This window comes from Delphinus delphis, chromosome 20 (assembly GCF_949987515.2).
Source record: "Delphinus delphis chromosome 20, mDelDel1.2, whole genome shotgun sequence".
Lineage (NCBI taxonomy): Eukaryota > Metazoa > Chordata > Mammalia > Artiodactyla > Delphinidae > Delphinus > Delphinus delphis.
The window spans coordinates 9,690,396-9,706,355 of NC_082702.1; the positions used below are offsets into that span (position 1 = coordinate 9,690,396).

General features: G+C 63.1%; 2 protein-coding genes across 8 annotated transcripts; both read left to right on the forward strand.

The window, feature by feature from the left end:
* Nucleotides 1-481: 481 nt before the first annotated feature.
* DMPK (DM1 protein kinase) lies at nt 482-10,260 on the forward strand. Of its 7 annotated transcripts, XM_060000252.2 has the most exons (16): nt 482-765; nt 2,427-2,483; nt 2,933-3,026; nt 3,294-3,377; nt 3,469-3,564; nt 4,113-4,261; nt 4,417-4,510; nt 4,797-5,003; nt 5,085-5,348; nt 6,064-6,152; nt 7,458-7,566; nt 8,315-8,472; nt 8,563-8,660; nt 8,842-8,888; nt 9,202-9,287; nt 9,625-10,260. In XM_060000252.2, exons 1-16 carry the CDS (start codon nt 587-589, stop codon nt 9,782-9,784), a joined length of 1,971 nt encoding a protein of 656 aa, XP_059856235.1. In that variant the 5' UTR covers nt 482-586; the 3' UTR covers nt 9,785-10,260. The 7 variants fall into 7 exon arrangements, with proteins under 7 accessions (XP_059856235.1, XP_059856231.1, XP_059856229.1 ...); XM_060000248.1 differs by lacking the exon at nt 2,427-2,483 and having other exon boundaries at nt 2,935-3,026; nt 9,198-9,287; XM_060000246.1 differs by lacking the exon at nt 2,427-2,483 and having other exon boundaries at nt 2,935-3,026.
* Nucleotides 10,261-11,404: 1,144 nt separating this feature from the next.
* On the forward strand, nt 11,405-15,560 carry SIX5 (SIX homeobox 5). The gene is made up of 3 exons (XM_060000245.1): nt 11,405-12,219; nt 13,204-14,006; nt 14,282-15,560. The coding sequence occupies exons 1-3, from the start codon at nt 11,420-11,422 to the stop codon at nt 14,878-14,880; spliced, it is 2,202 nt and encodes a 733-aa protein (XP_059856228.1). The 5' UTR covers nt 11,405-11,419; the 3' UTR covers nt 14,881-15,560.
* Nucleotides 15,561-15,960: the final 400 nt, after the last annotated feature.

Consider the following 15,960-nt stretch of genomic DNA (forward strand, 5'->3'; position numbering starts at 1 on the left):
CCAAAAACAAGTCAGTGTAAAGCAGAGGGCCTGAGGGCTAAATTTAAACCATCCCAAAGTCTGCCTCCTTGGCTGAGTCACCCGCAAAGCTGCCCTGGCCTCCCGCCCCCCTTCCCAGGCCTCACCCCTTTTTCTCCCCCCCTCCCAACTCAAGAGCTTGGGAGGGGTGTTACCAAATCACTGTGAACCTCAATTGGTCCCCTCTGGGGAATGGGCGGGCTCATCTTTGGCGTCTGTCATACCTGTAGCGTTCCTCTGTGCTTTGCCTTTTCAGTGGTGGGGTAGTTTGAGGGTAGAGATTCTCCACCACCCCTCATCTCACACTGAAGCGTTCCGAGGGGCCCTGGAAGGAGCAACTTGGGGGGGCCTGGCTTGTGAGGGGTTAAGGCTGGGAGGCTGGAGGGGGCCGGACCGAGGGGTGGGGAGAAGGGGAGGAGGCCTTAGCAGCCAGCAGAGAGAAGTGGCCAGAGAGGCCCAGGGGACAGCCAGGGACAGGCAGACATGCAGCCAGGGCCCCAGGGCCTGGACAGGGCCCTCCAGGCCCCGTGACGGGAGGACCCCGAGCCCCTGGCCCGGGGAGGGGGCCATGGTGCTGCCTGCCCGACATGTCAGCCGAAGTGCGGCTGAGGCGGCTTCAGCAGCTGGTGCTGGACCCCAGCTTCCTGGGGCTGGAGCCCCTGCTCGACCTTCTCCTGGGCGTCCACCAGGAGCTGGGCGCGTCCGACCTGGCCCAGGACAAGTATGTGGCCGACTTCTTGGAGTGGGGTGAGTGCCTACCTACCTGCATGGCGCCCCACAGATTCGGGGGTGGGGGCAAGGCAGAGGGGGGAGGTGGGTGTGGGCTGGGTGTTGGGGGCAGGACGGACACGGGGAAAACCTCCCATTCAGGGGCCCAGAACTTGGGGCTGGGTCTTGGGGCGACATATTCCTACCCCTGTGCCACCCTGGCAGGGCAGAGTGAGATGAACAGAGGCCAGGGCAGCCATGACTCAGAATCATGACTTGGGAGCCATGGTAAGCCGGGTTGGGCACAGCCTCTCATGGTCCCCTTGCACCCCATTCCCGAGTCTAGGCCTAGGGACATGCTGGGGAGCCCTGTCTTCTAGGACCCCTCCCCACCAAAATGGGCCCTGTGGCCCTCCACCCTGGTTCCCCAGATCGCAGGGGCAAGCGGAAGGGATAGCACAGGGCAGCTGCCAGGGGCGCGGCCGACGGGCAGGTGTTCGGCGCCAGCCTCTCCAGCTGCTCCAACAGGTGCCCAGGCACTGGGAGGGCGCGGTGACTCAGGCAGGCCCGGGGAGAACCAGCTCTGCACACAGGCCCCACCAAGCACCCCCTCCACCCCCTGGTTGGAGGAGGAAGAATTAGGATTCTTCTGAGTGGGCCCACTTTCTCTGTAGGTTCCTCCTCCACCCAAAGTCCCTTTTGGCCAAGTCTTCCCCTGGAGACAGGTCCAGAGGGAAGATGCTTCATCTTCAGCCTCAGCCTCCTGCCTTGTCTGCCCCACTCCCTCCTGGCCCAGGCTCAGGCTCACTTGGGTTTCTGTCTCTCTAACATCTGCCATTCTGTCCCTCCACTGGTCTGTCCCTCAGTGGCTTGCTCTTGGTCCTTAGGCTCTGTGTGTCCCTGCCCCCGTCCCTGTTTCCTGTCTCTCTGCCTTCTCCCGCTCCCTCTTTTCTTGTGTCCATCTCTTTCTGACCCAGGCCCTGCTTCTCTCTCCCCATTTTGCAGATGCGAAGGTGGAGGCCAAGGGCTAGACCACTTGGCCTCTGGGAGAACCTTCTCCCCACATCCCCCCAGCCCTTAGTAACTCTCTCAGCTCCTCTTTTGCAGAGGATGAACTGAGACCTGAGGTGGGGGCAGCTCTCCTGTAAGGAGCACTCCTTTTGTGGCCCGAGCAGCATCCTGCGGCCCCTCCCCTGCCAGGCCGCTGGGGCGGGGGAGGGGGCCTGGGTTCCCGCTGCCTTAAAAGGGCTCAGTGTCTTGGCTCTCTCCTCCCTCCCCCATCCTGGGCCCTGGCTGCTGCTTCCCTGCTGGCCCACTCTTCCTGAACCCCGAACCCTCTCCATAACCCACTGTATCTTCCCTCGTTCCTAGTTGCACCCATTGCTCTCTCCCTCCTGCCTCAGAAGCTCCCAGCTTCTTCCACCTCCGGGAGTCCAGGCTTCCCTCTCCCCCTGCCTCCACTCTCCACCTTCCCCCTCCCAAACTGCTCTCTGTAACATTGCTAGCTGTAGGACGTTGGGCAGAGGACTTCACCTGTCTGAGCCTTGGTTCTTCATCTGTAGATAAGGGGTAATAGCAAAACCTCCTCCTGGAGTTGAGAGCGTAGAGATAACACACTTGACTGTGCCTGCGGCCCTGGAGCAGGGATGCGGATCCACGCTGGCTTTGTCTCCCTCTCCCGTTGCTTCTCCTGGTCCTAGCCCTAAACTCAGGGTTTCCCAGAGTGTGGTCCAAGAGCCACCAGTATCTGAGCCTAGGATTAAACTGCAGCCTCTGGGCCATGACCCAAAACAGACTGAATGAGAGCCCTGGGGGTGGGCGGGGTCACCGGGAGTAGGGGCCCGGAAGCCCAGGGAGCTCTAAGAACTGGGCCTATTTCTTCTTCCTCTGTTCTTCAGGGCCTCCCTTCGGCAGACTTGTTACCTCACCCTGTCCATCCTGCACCCCCTAGAGCCCTCTGGCCCAGTGTCCTGTCCCAGAAAGGGGTTCCCAGGCATCCCACTTTTCTCTGTACAAGAGCAGTTTTGGGTCCCCAAAGCCTCACATAATGTTTATGTGAAGTCTTTAAGGAGGCCGACTAGTGCTAAGGGGAGGGGCAGGGGCAGGGGAGACTCAGCGACAGAAGGTGGGACTGTCTCTCCTCGTCTCCAGTGTCAGTCCCTCGGATTCTCGGTTCTTATCCCCGCCCCTTCGCCCCCTCCCCCCCAGTGGAGCCCATCGCGGAGAGGCTTAAGGAGGCCCGACTGCAGAGGGATGACTTCGAGATTCTGAAGGTGATCGGACGCGGGGCGTTCAGCGAGGTGAGCCTGGAGCAGCGGAGGCAGCTCAGTGGGGTTAGAGACCTGACTTTTCCTGCAGTGGGCGGGATGTTGGAGTTCCGGAAGTGGGGCCTTAGAAATTGATGAATGACTGAGTTTAGACCCTAAGGCGGGGCTTGAGGCCAATGGGCGTGGCTTTGCCGAGGGGGGCGGGGCCAAGTCTGGCCCGGGTTAAGGGTGGAATCCAATCTGGGGGAGGCCTGGTGTTTCCCCGCCACCTCCGCTCTATTACCCTGTTTGGGTTTTCAGGTGGCGGTGGTGAAGATGAAGCAGACGGGCCAGGTGTACGCCATGAAGATCATGAATAAGTGGGACATGCTGAAGAGAGGCGAGGTGACGGCCGGGCTGGGTGTGCAGGGTGCTGAGGACCCCCCCTTCCGTCCTCCCACCCCCGTCCGCTTCAGCTCCTCCGGGTGCCCCGCAGGTGTCGTGCTTCCGCGAAGAGAGGGATGTGTTGGTGAACGGGGACCAGCGCTGGATCACGCAGCTGCACTTCGCCTTCCAGGACGAGAACTACCTGGTGAGCCGCAGGCCGGGCGACTAGAGAGGCGGACCCCCACCCCTGAGGCTGTCACTTATCGAGGTGTGGGCAGGCAGAGGAAGTTCGAGGATCAGGGAGCTGCCTCGAAATGCATGCGGCAGTCCCTGGGTGTGGTAGGAGCTGGCCTTCCTTTCCCGGGATGGGAGATGTCCCTTACTGCCTTTTTCCCCGGGTTGATTCCGGGGGGCACTACCTGGAATGATATAGTCTCTAGAGTCTATGTGGGAGCCACTGGGCAGGGGGTATCTGGGCTCCATACCCTGGATAATCGGGAGGTCTCTGAGTTCTCTTTTTCCTGACTCTCTTGGTCGGGGGTGGGAGAAGTGAATCTCTGTCCAGTGACATCGTGGGGGAACGAGGATTGGGGTGGGCGTGTCTCTGATTTGGCCTGGGAGATCTCCTGGGGCTGGGGCTGGGGCTGCGGAGTCTCTGCCCAGGGATGGGGCGTCTCTGGGAGTCTTTGTCCCGGGCTATCGGCCGTGGTCGCCCAGACGAGGTACCGACCCCCGTGACACGCCCCCTCCCAGTACCTGGTCATGGAGTACTACGTGGGCGGGGACCTGCTAACGCTGCTGAGCAAGTTTGGGGAGCGGATCCCGGCCGAGATGGCGCGCTTCTACCTGGCCGAGATTGTCATGGCCATAGACTCGGTGCACCGGCTGGGCTACGTGCACAGGTGGGCGCTGCAGGGGCTGAAGGCCGCGGGAATTGGAGAGAGTGGTCCTTAAGAGGGTGGGGCCCAGGCGGTGCTGCCTAGTGGGGTGGAGCCTGGTGAGATGGCAGGAGAGAGGCTCACTTATCCCTCTCCCTTCCCTTCTTTCCTCCGCGCAGGGACATCAAACCGGACAACATCCTGCTGGACCGCTGCGGCCACATCCGCTTGGCCGACTTTGGCTCCTGCCTCAAGTTGCGGGCGGATGGAACGGTGAGCGGTGCGCCGCTCTTGGGCAACTCGGACTACCAATGACGGGTCGGGAGCAGGAACCCGAGGTGCAGCGTGGGGGCGGGGCTGAGGCGTGCGGGCAGAGCCAGGGTGAGGGCAGGACTAGATTTGGAGGGGAAAGAAGGAGGCGACCCAGGCCGTAGCCTGCCTGTGGCTCAGGCTTAGAACAGGCAAAAGGAGGGACTAAGCTCTAGGGTAGTGTTAAGAGGGGGCGGAGCCAGAGCTAGGAGGGGCGGGGTCAAGCCTAGCTCGGATCCTCTTGGCTCAGGTGCGGTCACTGGTGGCTGTGGGCACCCCGGACTACTTGTCTCCCGAGATCCTGCAGGCCGTGGGCGGTGGGCCCGGGACTGGCAGCTACGGGCCCGAGTGTGACTGGTGGGCGCTGGGCGTGCTCGCCTATGAAATGTTCTATGGGCAGACTCCCTTCTACGCCGACTCCACGGCTGAGACCTACGGCAAGATCGTGCACTACAAGGTGAGCACAGCCCGGGGAGCCCCTGACCTCTCTGCACATGCTCCCAGGTAACATCCCCTCTTTTCCCCTCCTTCTGAGCAGGAGCACCTGTCTCTACCGCTGGCAGACGCAGGAGTCCCCGACGAGGTTCGCGATCTCATCCAGCAGCTGCTGTGTCCCCCCGAGACGCGCCTGGGCCGGAATGGAGCAGGCGATTTCCAGAAGCATCCTTTCTTCTTTGGCCTTGACTGGGACAGCCTCCGAGACAGCGCGCCCCCCTTTACGCCGGATTTCGAGGGTGCCACAGACACATGCAACTTCGATGTGGTGGAAGACGGGCTCACTGCCATGGTGAGCGGGGGCGGGGTAGGTACCTGCGATCGATCCCTGGTCTGCAGAGGGTACCCCCGCATCCGACCGCCGTAACACTGAGGTTAGGAGAGTACCCTCCTCCTGGGGTCCTGAAATCATTCCTTCCCCAGAAACACCTGCCCTGTTTGGCCCCAGGGCTGGGAACCCAGCAGTGACCTAGACTCACAGTCCAGTGGAGGACACGGACTTGTCCCCAGACAGTGATGCCCCAGAGAGATCAGGGCTGAGATGGGGGTGGGGGGTGCAGGGGGGCGGGCCTCCTGACCCAGCATGAAAGGTCCTGGAGGGCTTCCTGGAGGAGGGGGCTATCTGAGCTGAGACCTGGAAGGATGAGAGGTGAGAAAGCACCATAGAGGAATCTCCCTTGCTTAGGCCATCTCTCTCTCAGCTGTCCTATGAGCTATCCCGTGCTTGTTCAGCCTGACTGCCTTTGTGCTGGGCACAGCGGGGGACACACATGGACCAAGTCAGCCCTGGTCCCTGCCCTCATCTACTTACAGTCTGGAGAAGTATATAATTATACTGTGGCAAGTGCCCTGAGGGAAGCAGCAGGATGTAATGAAAGAAAATGACGCAGGGTCCACTTTAGATAGACCCCAGGCTGGGGTGGGGGGGTGGCAGGGCACTTAAGCCAAGACTGGGAAGGGGTGAGTGAGGGGCCATCCCTGACTGCCGCTGGTCACCTCACATCTGTGTTTCTCTCCTATAGGAGACGCTGTCGGATATGCAGGAAGGCATGCCACTGGGGGTCCACCTGCCTTTCGTGGGCTACTCCTCCTATTCCTGCATGGCCCTTGGGTAAGTGCTACCCTGTGCAGCTTGAGAGGAGTGGACGGGGGTGGGGTGGGGGTGGGGGGGTCCTGCCTCCAGAGGCCCCAGGAGGCTGCTCGGGGTTATCACATCCTGGCCCGTTGGTGCCCAGGAGAATTGCAGGGTCAGTCTCGGAACCTTATTGTCTTGGGACTAAGGGCTTTCAGAAGCCCAGGATTGTAGGACGTTAAATTCTCAGACCATAAGTACTTTGAAATTTAGATTCAAATGTAAAACCTCAGAGTCACAGGCTCAGCCTTCCGGAATCTTCTGACCTTCCACTTTTAGATTTCTAGTATACAGTCATGGGACCTCAAAATCTTAGAGAATAAGAAGTTTAGAATTGTTACGTCAATCTTAAAAGAACACGGACTCACTGAATTACATAACCACAAAGCCTTCTTAAAACATTGATTCTGAAAATAATACATTGCTTATCACAAGTATATTAGAAAATAGGGATGAGAAAAAGGAAGGCCGCCAGCAGCGGCCTTGTGTGTCCCTGGCTCCCAGCACACGTACTTACCAGCTGCGAGAACATGCTGTATTCTGATCTGTTCTGTTACCGGACAGTGTACCGCAAGGGCCATTTCTTGAACAAACTGTAACACAATCCTGACCCGCCGGGGAGTGTTCTCCTTACTGGGCGGGTCAGGACTCAGCTAACCCGCCTCTGCCGTGACCCAGGCTGGATGAACAGCCGCAGGTTGGTCTTGGCGCTTGTCGAGCGTCATTGGGTCCTTGAGACATATTTCTACAAGAGGGACTGCTGGGTTGGAGGGAACATCACTTTTACTGCAATTTCATATTCCTTGGGAGGGTCTGTCTTCCTCCCAGCACCTGGGTCTGGGGGTGGGAGGGGTGGCTGCTGTCTAGAGTCAGGCTTGGGGTCCAACCCCCAGTCTGAAGACCACCCCTTTGGAGGTGGCCAGAGCTGGGAGTGTCTCCCTCACTTCCTGAGGCCCTTAGGAGAGGGGCTGTAAAGCGCACGTGGAGACGGAGATGGGCAGATGCTAGAACATGGGTTTCCTGACCCCAGGTTCCCAAGGAAGGTGCAGAGGCCAGCTTCCAGGGGCCTGAGGCCATGCCAGGCGCAGGCCTTTTCCTAACAAGAGGAGGACCTGTCTCACCAGCCTGGCCATTTATTCCCTTCACTCTGCCCCTCCCCCTCCTCAAGCCTGGAGCCTTCAGGTCTGGCTGCCCCAGGGCACAGGCTAGGGAGTCCTGGCTGTAAACGCAGAGGATCAGGCGTGAGGCCGGCTCTTCCTCCCCTCGCCCTCTTCCTCTCCCCAGGGATGATGAGATCCCGGGCTCCACGCCCATGGAACTGGAGGCCGAGGCGCTGCCTGAGCCATTGCAAGAGCCCAGCCTGGAACCCACGGTGGCCCCACCAGAGGAGGCGGTGAGTCTTTAGAGGAGAGGGTCAGTGAGGGACGAATCGAGAGAAAAGTGGAGGCCTTCAGGGATAGTGTGCGCCATGGAGTGCTAGGCCCTCTGGGAGGTTCCTTGACAGAAAGAGATGGAAAACAAAGTAGAGACAAGGTTACTTCAGTCAGAAATGATCCCCACAGAGAAATGAAAACAGGTCAGTGAGTGTGCATGGAGGGGAACTCTGGGGAGGGGAAGCCCTGGAGAAGCAGGAGGACCACCCATTGGTCAGCAAAGAGAAGGGTAAGGGCTCTGAGGGGAGAACCAGCTGGTGTGCTCTGAAACATGCAAGGAGGGTAGTAAGGCTGCGCTGTTCCAGGAGGAAGGAGGGTGAGGAGTGAGGAGCGGGGAGGCTGGAGAGGCCAGCAGACGCACACCAGACAGGGCCTTTAGTTTTCATGTGGTGGGCCTCCTCCTGAGGGCACTGAGGGGCCGGAGAGATTCTCCAGGGGAGGGACATGGTCAAGCTGCGTAGTGTTACAGGAACAGCCCTTTGGTGTGGAAGGTGGATGGGAGGAGACCAGATTAAAGGCTGGAGATGAGGGCTGGGCTGGGTTAGGGAAGGAGGGGGCTTGGATCACTGCAGGAGCTGTGGGGATTCCAGAAAGATCTCGGGGGTGCAGGAATAGAGGTCAAAGGAGGATCCCAGGCCTGGAACCTATGCCTAAGTCTCGAATGCTCCAGGAGCCACAGGCAGCCCTAAGCCCGGTTCCCATACCCAGGCTGAAGCGGCAGTTCCGGAGGCCATTCCGGAGGCGGTGGCAGAGGCCCAGGTGACGCTGCGGGAACTCCAGGAGGCCCTGGAGGAGGAGGTGCTCACCCGACAGAGCCTGAGCCAGGAGCTGGAGGCCATCCGAACGGCCAACCAGAACTTCGCCAGGTCAGGGTCGGGAGTCGGGGACAGTCACTACCTTTAGCAGCCTCTCTAGCCGAAGTCCCGAAGGGCTCATGGTCCTTACCTCCCCTGCAGCCAACTCCGCGAGGCCGAGGCCCGTAACCGAGACCTGGAGGCGCACGTCCGGCAGCTGCAGGAGCGGATGGAGTTGCTTCAGGCCGGGGGAGCCGCAGGCGAGTCCCTCATCCACCACCTTTCCTGAGGCGCCGGCGGGGGTGGGGGGGTGGGCGGGGAGGTGGGCCCGCGGCGTGTGTATACACCTGGGGGAGGGTGAGGGGCCCAGGCTGGGGCACGCCGCGCCACCGCCCTTCTCCGTCCCTCCACGCGCCCTATGCCTCTCTCTTCTCCTTCCAGCTGTCACGGGGGTCCCCAGTCCCCGGGCCACGGATCCACCTTCCCATGTAAGACCCCTCTTTTTCCCCTGCGTCAAGCCTGCTGCCCCCTTTGCAGACTCTGTCCCCATCTCCCCGTACCCCTGTCCAGACTTAGAGGCTCACCCCTACCTCTTTGAGGTTCCAGTCAGCAGACACCCTCCATTCATGCCCAAATCTACCAGATCTCCCTCGGTTCAGGCCTCTCCCCAAATCCCATCCAGGATCTCCCTAGATGACCTCCCCGACCTCGACTCCCCTCTCTGTCTCTTGCACCCCGCCGAGGGCGGCCGTGCCGAGCTGGGCTCGGATCGGGTCACCTGTCCCTTCTCTCTCCAGCTAGATGGCCCCCCGGCCGTGGCTCTGGGCCAGTGCCCGCTGGTGGGGCCAGGCCCCATGCACCGCCGCCACCTGCTGCTCCCTGCCAGGGTACGTCCGGCTGCTCACGCCCGCCCGTCGCGCGCCCCCGCCCAGCTCCACGTACCCCAAGCCGCCTCTGCTTAGCTGCGCCTCTGCGGGGTGGGGCCCGCGGCGGGGAGGGAGGATACTCGGGCAGCCAATCAACACAGGCTTCTAGGAGGCAGCCAATGAGGAGTTGGGACAAGACTTAGGCTTGCGAGCCGACCAATCACAGCTACTCGCGCTGTGAGGGGGCGGGGCAGGTGCAGGGAGTGTGTGGACCCTCTTATGGGCGTAGGCGGGGCTGGCCCCAAGAGCCAATCAGAGTCCCGCGTCGCCAGTGCTGACCCCCGCCCTCTCCCCGCAGGTCCCTAGGCCTGGCCTATCGGAGGCGCGTTCCTTGCTCCTGTTCGCCTCTGCTCTGGCTGGTGCCGCCGCCCTGGGCTGCATTGGGTTGGTGGCCTGCGCCGGCTATCTTGCCACAGTCTGACCCCGCCCGGGAGCCGCCTTCGCCGCCTGAACCCTAGAACCCGAGCCTGTCCTCCACTTGGGCTCCGCTGGAGGGTTTGGTGACCCAGGCACGGCCCAGAAGCCACGCCCACCGCCCCCCAGTTCACAGCACTCCGAGCGTGGGTTTCCGCCCCAGCTCCAGCCCTGTGATCCGGGCCCGCCCCCTGGCGGCCGGGGAGGGAGGAGCCGGGGCCGCGGCTCCAGGGAGGCTTGTAGCCGGGAATGCTGCTGCTGCTGCTGCTGCTGCTGCTGCTGGGGGGATCGCGGACCTCTTCCTTTCTCCGGCCTAGCTGAGGCATCCGACGTGGATGGGCAAGCTGCGACCTAGAGAGGGCAGCAGGGCCAGGGCTCGGCATCTGTCTTTCACCCGCCAGGCACCCCCACCCACATCGGCTTGCAAACCACAAATCCTCCTTGTGCATGAGGCCCTGCCCTCCCGGGAAGACTCTCTTGCCGCGGTGAACGTCTAGCGCGAGCTCCGCCTTTACCTTTTGACAGCCCCGCTTTTTTCGGGGACTCTCGCGCCCTCCTCACGTGCGCTGTTCTCGGAGCCACAGCCGGCTTTGCCCGCCTCGGCAGTATGGGTATTTATTGACCTTTCCTCCGACCCGCTGACAGGCTCCAGGACCCCAGCACCCTAATCCACATTTTGGATGCACTGAGACCCCGACATTCCTCGGTATTTATTGTCTTTCCCCACCTAGGACCCCACCCCCGATCCTCGCGAATAAAAGGCCCTCTCGTCTGCCCAAAATTCTGAAATTCCTTCGTGTCCGCTGTTTGCTTTGAGGGCAGGAGGCTTTTCAGTGGGCCAATAGGAAGGCGAGTGGAGGTGGCCAATGGCCTGGCAGCAAGCTAGCGGGAGGCGAAGCGGACGTATCAGGGGTGGGGGGTGGGATGCGGGGCGTGGCTTCGACATCCGGCCAATAGGAGAAGAAGAGCGGGCCACCAGGAGGCACCGCCTCTTGTCCAGCTGTGGCCCAGCTGTGCCATCAGGCCGCGGTGAAGGGGGGGCTGGGCTGGCAGCTAGCGCAGCCATCCTCCTACCACTGCGCCTGCGCGGGCCACGCGCATCCGTTCCAGAGACTGACTTACGCTCAAGAAAAGTTGCTGCAAACTTTCTAGCCCGTTTCCCCCGCCCCTTCTCCCAGCCAGACCCGCCCCCCTGCGGAGCCGGGAATTCCGAGGGGCGGAGCGCGGGCCGAGATGGGGAGTGAGGGGGGCCTTCGGAGGACCCTGGAGACGGAGGCGTGCAGAAGCTCAGTCTCGGGGCGGAGGCGGCTTCGCGCCCTTAGCCCTCCCGGACGGCCTATTGCCTTCTCCGTTGTCCCGATGGGGAAACTGAGGCCCTGAACCAGAGGCACACGCGGGGGGGAGGCAAAAAGCGCGGCCTGAGGCGAAGGGAAAACAAAGGGAGAATCACGGACAGACGGGGAGGGGGACGGGCACACACACACACACTGGGACAGAGACCCTAATAGAGAACTGGGCCTGGCATCGGTGGTGAGGGGGGAGACGCGGGGTCGGCGGGAGAAGATCGGGAAGGGCGAAGTTGCGGGGGGGTGCGGGGAGGGGAGCCGGGCGGGGGAGGGGGCTGGGGAAAGCCCGAGGGAGGAGGAGAAGGAGGGAGGAACTTCCCAAAGTTGCAAAACATGGCTACCTTGCCTGCGGAGCCGAGCGCGGGGCCGGCGGCTGGGGGGGAGGCGGTGGCGGCGGCGGCGACCGAAGAGGAGGAGGAGGAAGCGCGCCAGCTTCTGCAGACTTTGCAGGCGGCCGAGGGTGAGGCAGCGGCGGCGGCCGGGGCCGGGGCGGGCGAAGCGGCGGTGAAAGTGGAGGGCCCGGGATCCCCGGGCGTACCCGGGTCGCCCCCCGAGGCCGCTGCCGATCCGCCCACGGGTCTCCGCTTCTCGCCGGAACAGGTGGCGTGCGTGTGCGAGGCGCTGCTACAGGCGGGCCACGCCGGCCGCTTGAGCCGTTTCCTGGGCGCATTGCCCCCGGCCGAGCGCCTACGTGGCAGCGATCCGGTGCTGCGCGCTCGGGCCCTGGTGGCCTTCCAGCGGGGCGAGTACGCCGAGCTCTACCGGCTGCTCGAGAGCCGCCCCTTCCCCGCCGCCCACCACGCGTTTCTGCAGGACCTCTACCTGCGCGCGCGCTACCACGAGGCCGAACGGGCCCGCGGCCGCGCGCTGGGCGCGGTGGACAAGTACCGTCTGCGCAAGAAGTTCCCGCTGCCCAAGACCATCTGGGACGGCGAAGAGACCGTCTACTGCTTCAAGGAGCGGTCCCGCGCCGCGCTCAAGGCCTGCTATCGCGGCAACCGCTACCCCACGCCGGACGAGAAGCGCCGCCTGGCCACGCTCACCGGCCTCTCGCTCACGCAGGTTAGCAACTGGTTCAAGAACCGACGACAGCGCGACCGGACCGGGGGCGGCGGCGGCGCGCCCTGCAAGAGGTGAGGGGACCCGGGCGGCGCCAGTCCCGCTTTCCCGGAGACGTGCCATCCACCAGCCCCCCCCCCCCCAATGCCTGTTGTCCTCGGACACCCCTCGCTCACACCCTCAGGCGCCAGCCGAGCGCGGGGAATCCGTGTGCATGGAACGGGCACGCGCCCCGGCTCTCCCAGACACCCGGACACCAATGCTCCTCTCGCGGAGGCCGGGAGACCGCCTCTCTCTGCTCCACTCAAGGCTCCGTCCCAGATCCCATCCGTGTCCGCGGCTAGACTCGGGGCGGCAGTGAGAAAATGAGGGGTTGCGGGAAAGGAGGAGGGGCCTTTGTCCTCCCCACCGGGCGTAGGGGCTTGTTCAGTCCCCTTCGCGGCCAGGCCCTCCCAGACCGTCGCTCGGTCTCACCTCCCCCCTTCCCGCCCCCCCTTCAGGGCCCAAACAGCGTGGTCCGTCTTCTGTCTTTGTTGTGAAACGTGAACCTTCCCCAGCTCCGGTTTCCCTGTAACCCAAGCCCTTCTCCTCCCACCCTGCGCGTCGGCCTCCTACTCCTCAGACGCCCGGGGAGGAGGGGGGTCGGGGGAGGGCACCGGGAACTGAGCGGGCGACTACCTCCTTACTCTCTCCAAAGCCACTCGGCTCCTTTCAGGCCGACTCAGGAGACTTCAGGCAGCCTGGTTGCTCAGCCTCCGGGGCCCTGAGGCCGAGGAGTTGGGAGAGGAGGGCCTCCTTCCCCCCAAAGCGGCAAGCTTGAGCCTTTAGTCAGTGGTATTGCAGAGGCTCCTCCCTGGGGCCCTTGGGTGGTCTCAGAGAGGAGGTTTCCTAACCCCCTGAAATGGTGCACAGGAAGTTGGGCTGGGGAAAGGTGGGGAGGCAGTGGGCGGCTTGTGCTTCCTCCGAGCACTTTGCAGCCGGCTCCGTGCAGGAATCGGGCTGGCCAGCGGGGAAACGCAGCATTCGGGACCACAACTCACAATCCTTTCTCCGGCCAGCGAATCTGATGGGAACCCGACTACGGAGGACGAGTCCAGCCGCAGCCCTGAGGACCTGGAGAGGGGGGCGGCTCCAGTGGCGGCCGAGGCCCCCGCCCAGGGCTCCATATTCCTGGCCGGGGCCGCCCCTCCCGCGCCGTGCCCCGCCTCCTCCTCCATCCTGGTGAACGGGAGCTTCCTGGCCGCTGGCAGCTCTCCAGCGGTGCTCCTCAATGGGAGCCCCGTCATCATCAACAGCCTGGCCCTGGGCGAGGCCTCCAGCCTGGGCCCCCTGCTGCTCGGCGGGGGCGGGGGAGCCCCTGCACCGCAGCCCAGCCCCCAGGGGGCCAGCGAGGGCAAGACCTCCCTGGTCCTGGACCCTCAGACTGGGGAGGTTCGCCTGGAGGAGGCTCAGCCTGAAGCCCCTGAGACCAAGGGGGCCCAGGTGGCTGCTTCAGGGCCGCCTGGAGAGGAGGTCCCAGGGCCTCTGCCCCAGGTGGTGCCTGGCCCCCCGCCGGCTGCCACCTTTCCTCTGCCCCCAGGACCAGTGACTTCCGTGGCTGCTCCACAAGTGGTGCCACTTTCCCCACCCCCTGGCTACCCTGCCGGCCTGGGCCCCACCTCCCCACTGTTGAACCTGCCCCAGGTGGTGCCCACCTCCCAGGTGGTGACCTTGCCTCAGGCTGTGGGGCCACTGCAGCTGTTAGCAGCTGGGCCAGGCAGCCCCGTGAAGGTGGCAGCTGCCCCGGGCCCTGCCAACGTGCACCTGATAAACTCTGGGGTGGGCGTGACTGCCCTGCAGCTGCCTTCGGCCACTGCCCCAGGTACCCCTTTCTGGTGGCTGGGCGGGGGGTACAGTTACCTCAGGGAGGGATGGCGCTGTCAGTGGGCTTCCTGGGGCAACGGTGGGGAGTGGGGAGCTCATCCCGGGTGGGTCCCAGACCCTCCCGTGCCAGGCAGTACCCTGAGGCTCGAGCCACGCAGACTTGGCCTCACCCTGACCCTGAAGGGGCTCCTTTTGCCTCTGGCTGATCTCCCTGCCTGCTCTCCAGCGGCGTACTCTTCACCTCTGCGCCTGGCCCTTCTCCTCTCCCCACAGGAAACTTCCTGCTGGCCAACCCCGTGTCTGGCAGCCCCATCGTGACAGGTGTGGCCGTGCAGCAGGGCAAGATCATCCTCACCGCCACCTTCCCCACCAGCATGCTGGTCTCCCAGGTCCTGTCGCCGGCCCCCAGCCTGGCCCTGCCCCTGAAGCCAGACGCGGCCATCTCAGTCCCCGAAGGAGCCCTCCCGGTGGCCCCCAGCCCCGCTCTGCCAGAGGCCCACGCCTTAGGCGCACTGTCTGCGCAGCCGCCCCCCGCCCCGGCCGCCGCCAGTCTGCCCTTCTCCCCAGACTCCTCCGGCTTCCTGCCCGGCTTCCAGGCGCCCCCGCCCGAGGGGCTCCTGCTGTCGCCTGCGGCGGTGCCCATCTGGCCAGCCGGGCTGGAACTGAGCGCCGGCACTGAGGGGCTGCTAGAGGCAGAGAAGGGGCTGGGGACGCAGGCCCCCCACACGGTGCTGAGGCTGCCGGACCCCGACCCCGAGGGGCTGCTCCTGGGGGCCACGGCGGGGGGCGAGGTTGACGAGGGGCTGGAAGTGGAGACCAAGGTCCTGACCCAGTTACAGTCGGTGCCTGTGGAAGAGCCCTTGGAACTGTGACCCGCCAGGCCCCGTGGCCTCCCATGACAATGGTGCTCGAGGACAGCGGGGAGGAGGGAGCCTCTCAAACACGAAGACGGCTGCCATCCACACACACTACACCCTCCCCGCGGCCGCTCAACCTCTCCACGCCCTGGAGGCCCACTTCTGTCCGGGGCAACGTCCTCTGACGGGACGCCTCCTCTGTTACAGCCCTCTCCTTGCTCTGCCTCCTGATCTACATGGGGAGATTTGGGGCTCCTGACTCAGGGCTCTGCCCCCCCTCGACCTGGTACTAGCTGTGAGCTGAAAGCCCTGCCGAATGGCTGGATTTCCAACCCCCTTGAGCCCTCTCCCTATCACTCCCTGAAACACTATTAATAGCTCCACTGACATCCAGTGTTCCCAGAACTGCTCGGGAATCCGAGGGTGGAGGACGGGCAGTCCTGTGCCCGGAGACTGATGGACCCTCCCCGCCGGGCCCTTCCTGCCCACGAGGGATGCGGGTGTGCGGTCTGTGGGCCAGGGTCCTCCGTTAGCTCCTCCTGGACTAGAGCCCTCAGTAGCACGTCCAGCCCCAGACCAAAGATCCCTTGACCCTCGGGCCAACCCTGACCCCTGTGTCTAGTTTATATCCTAAATCTTTATTTTTCTAGGACATGTTATGCCTTCATTTCAATTAAAATAAAGTTAACAGACAACTAGAACCTCGGGGGGTGTGGGCTATCTTCCAACGGCTTTTGTGCAAGGAAAAGCTGAACCACAGAAAGCTCACCTTGAGACTCTGGCTTTCTGACCAGATGTTCTCGGGGGAACAGGGTTGGAGGTCAGATTTGTGGTGCTGCTTGGGAAGGTGCCTGCCGTGAGCAGAGCTGAGAAAGCAGGAGACCAGGGGCCCGGCCCTGTCTCTTGCTGGTAACAGTTTCCACTTTATTTAGTTAAAAACAATAAATAATCTATAAATAGAACTATAAATAGAACAGGGCCGGAGGCATAGAGTGAGGTACAACTGGGTGAAAGCATTTGATTCTGGGCTGGGCAAAGGACAGGCAGAGGGCAACTGCACCTCCTTGCATTTCATTGTTGGGGGTGGCGGGGGGG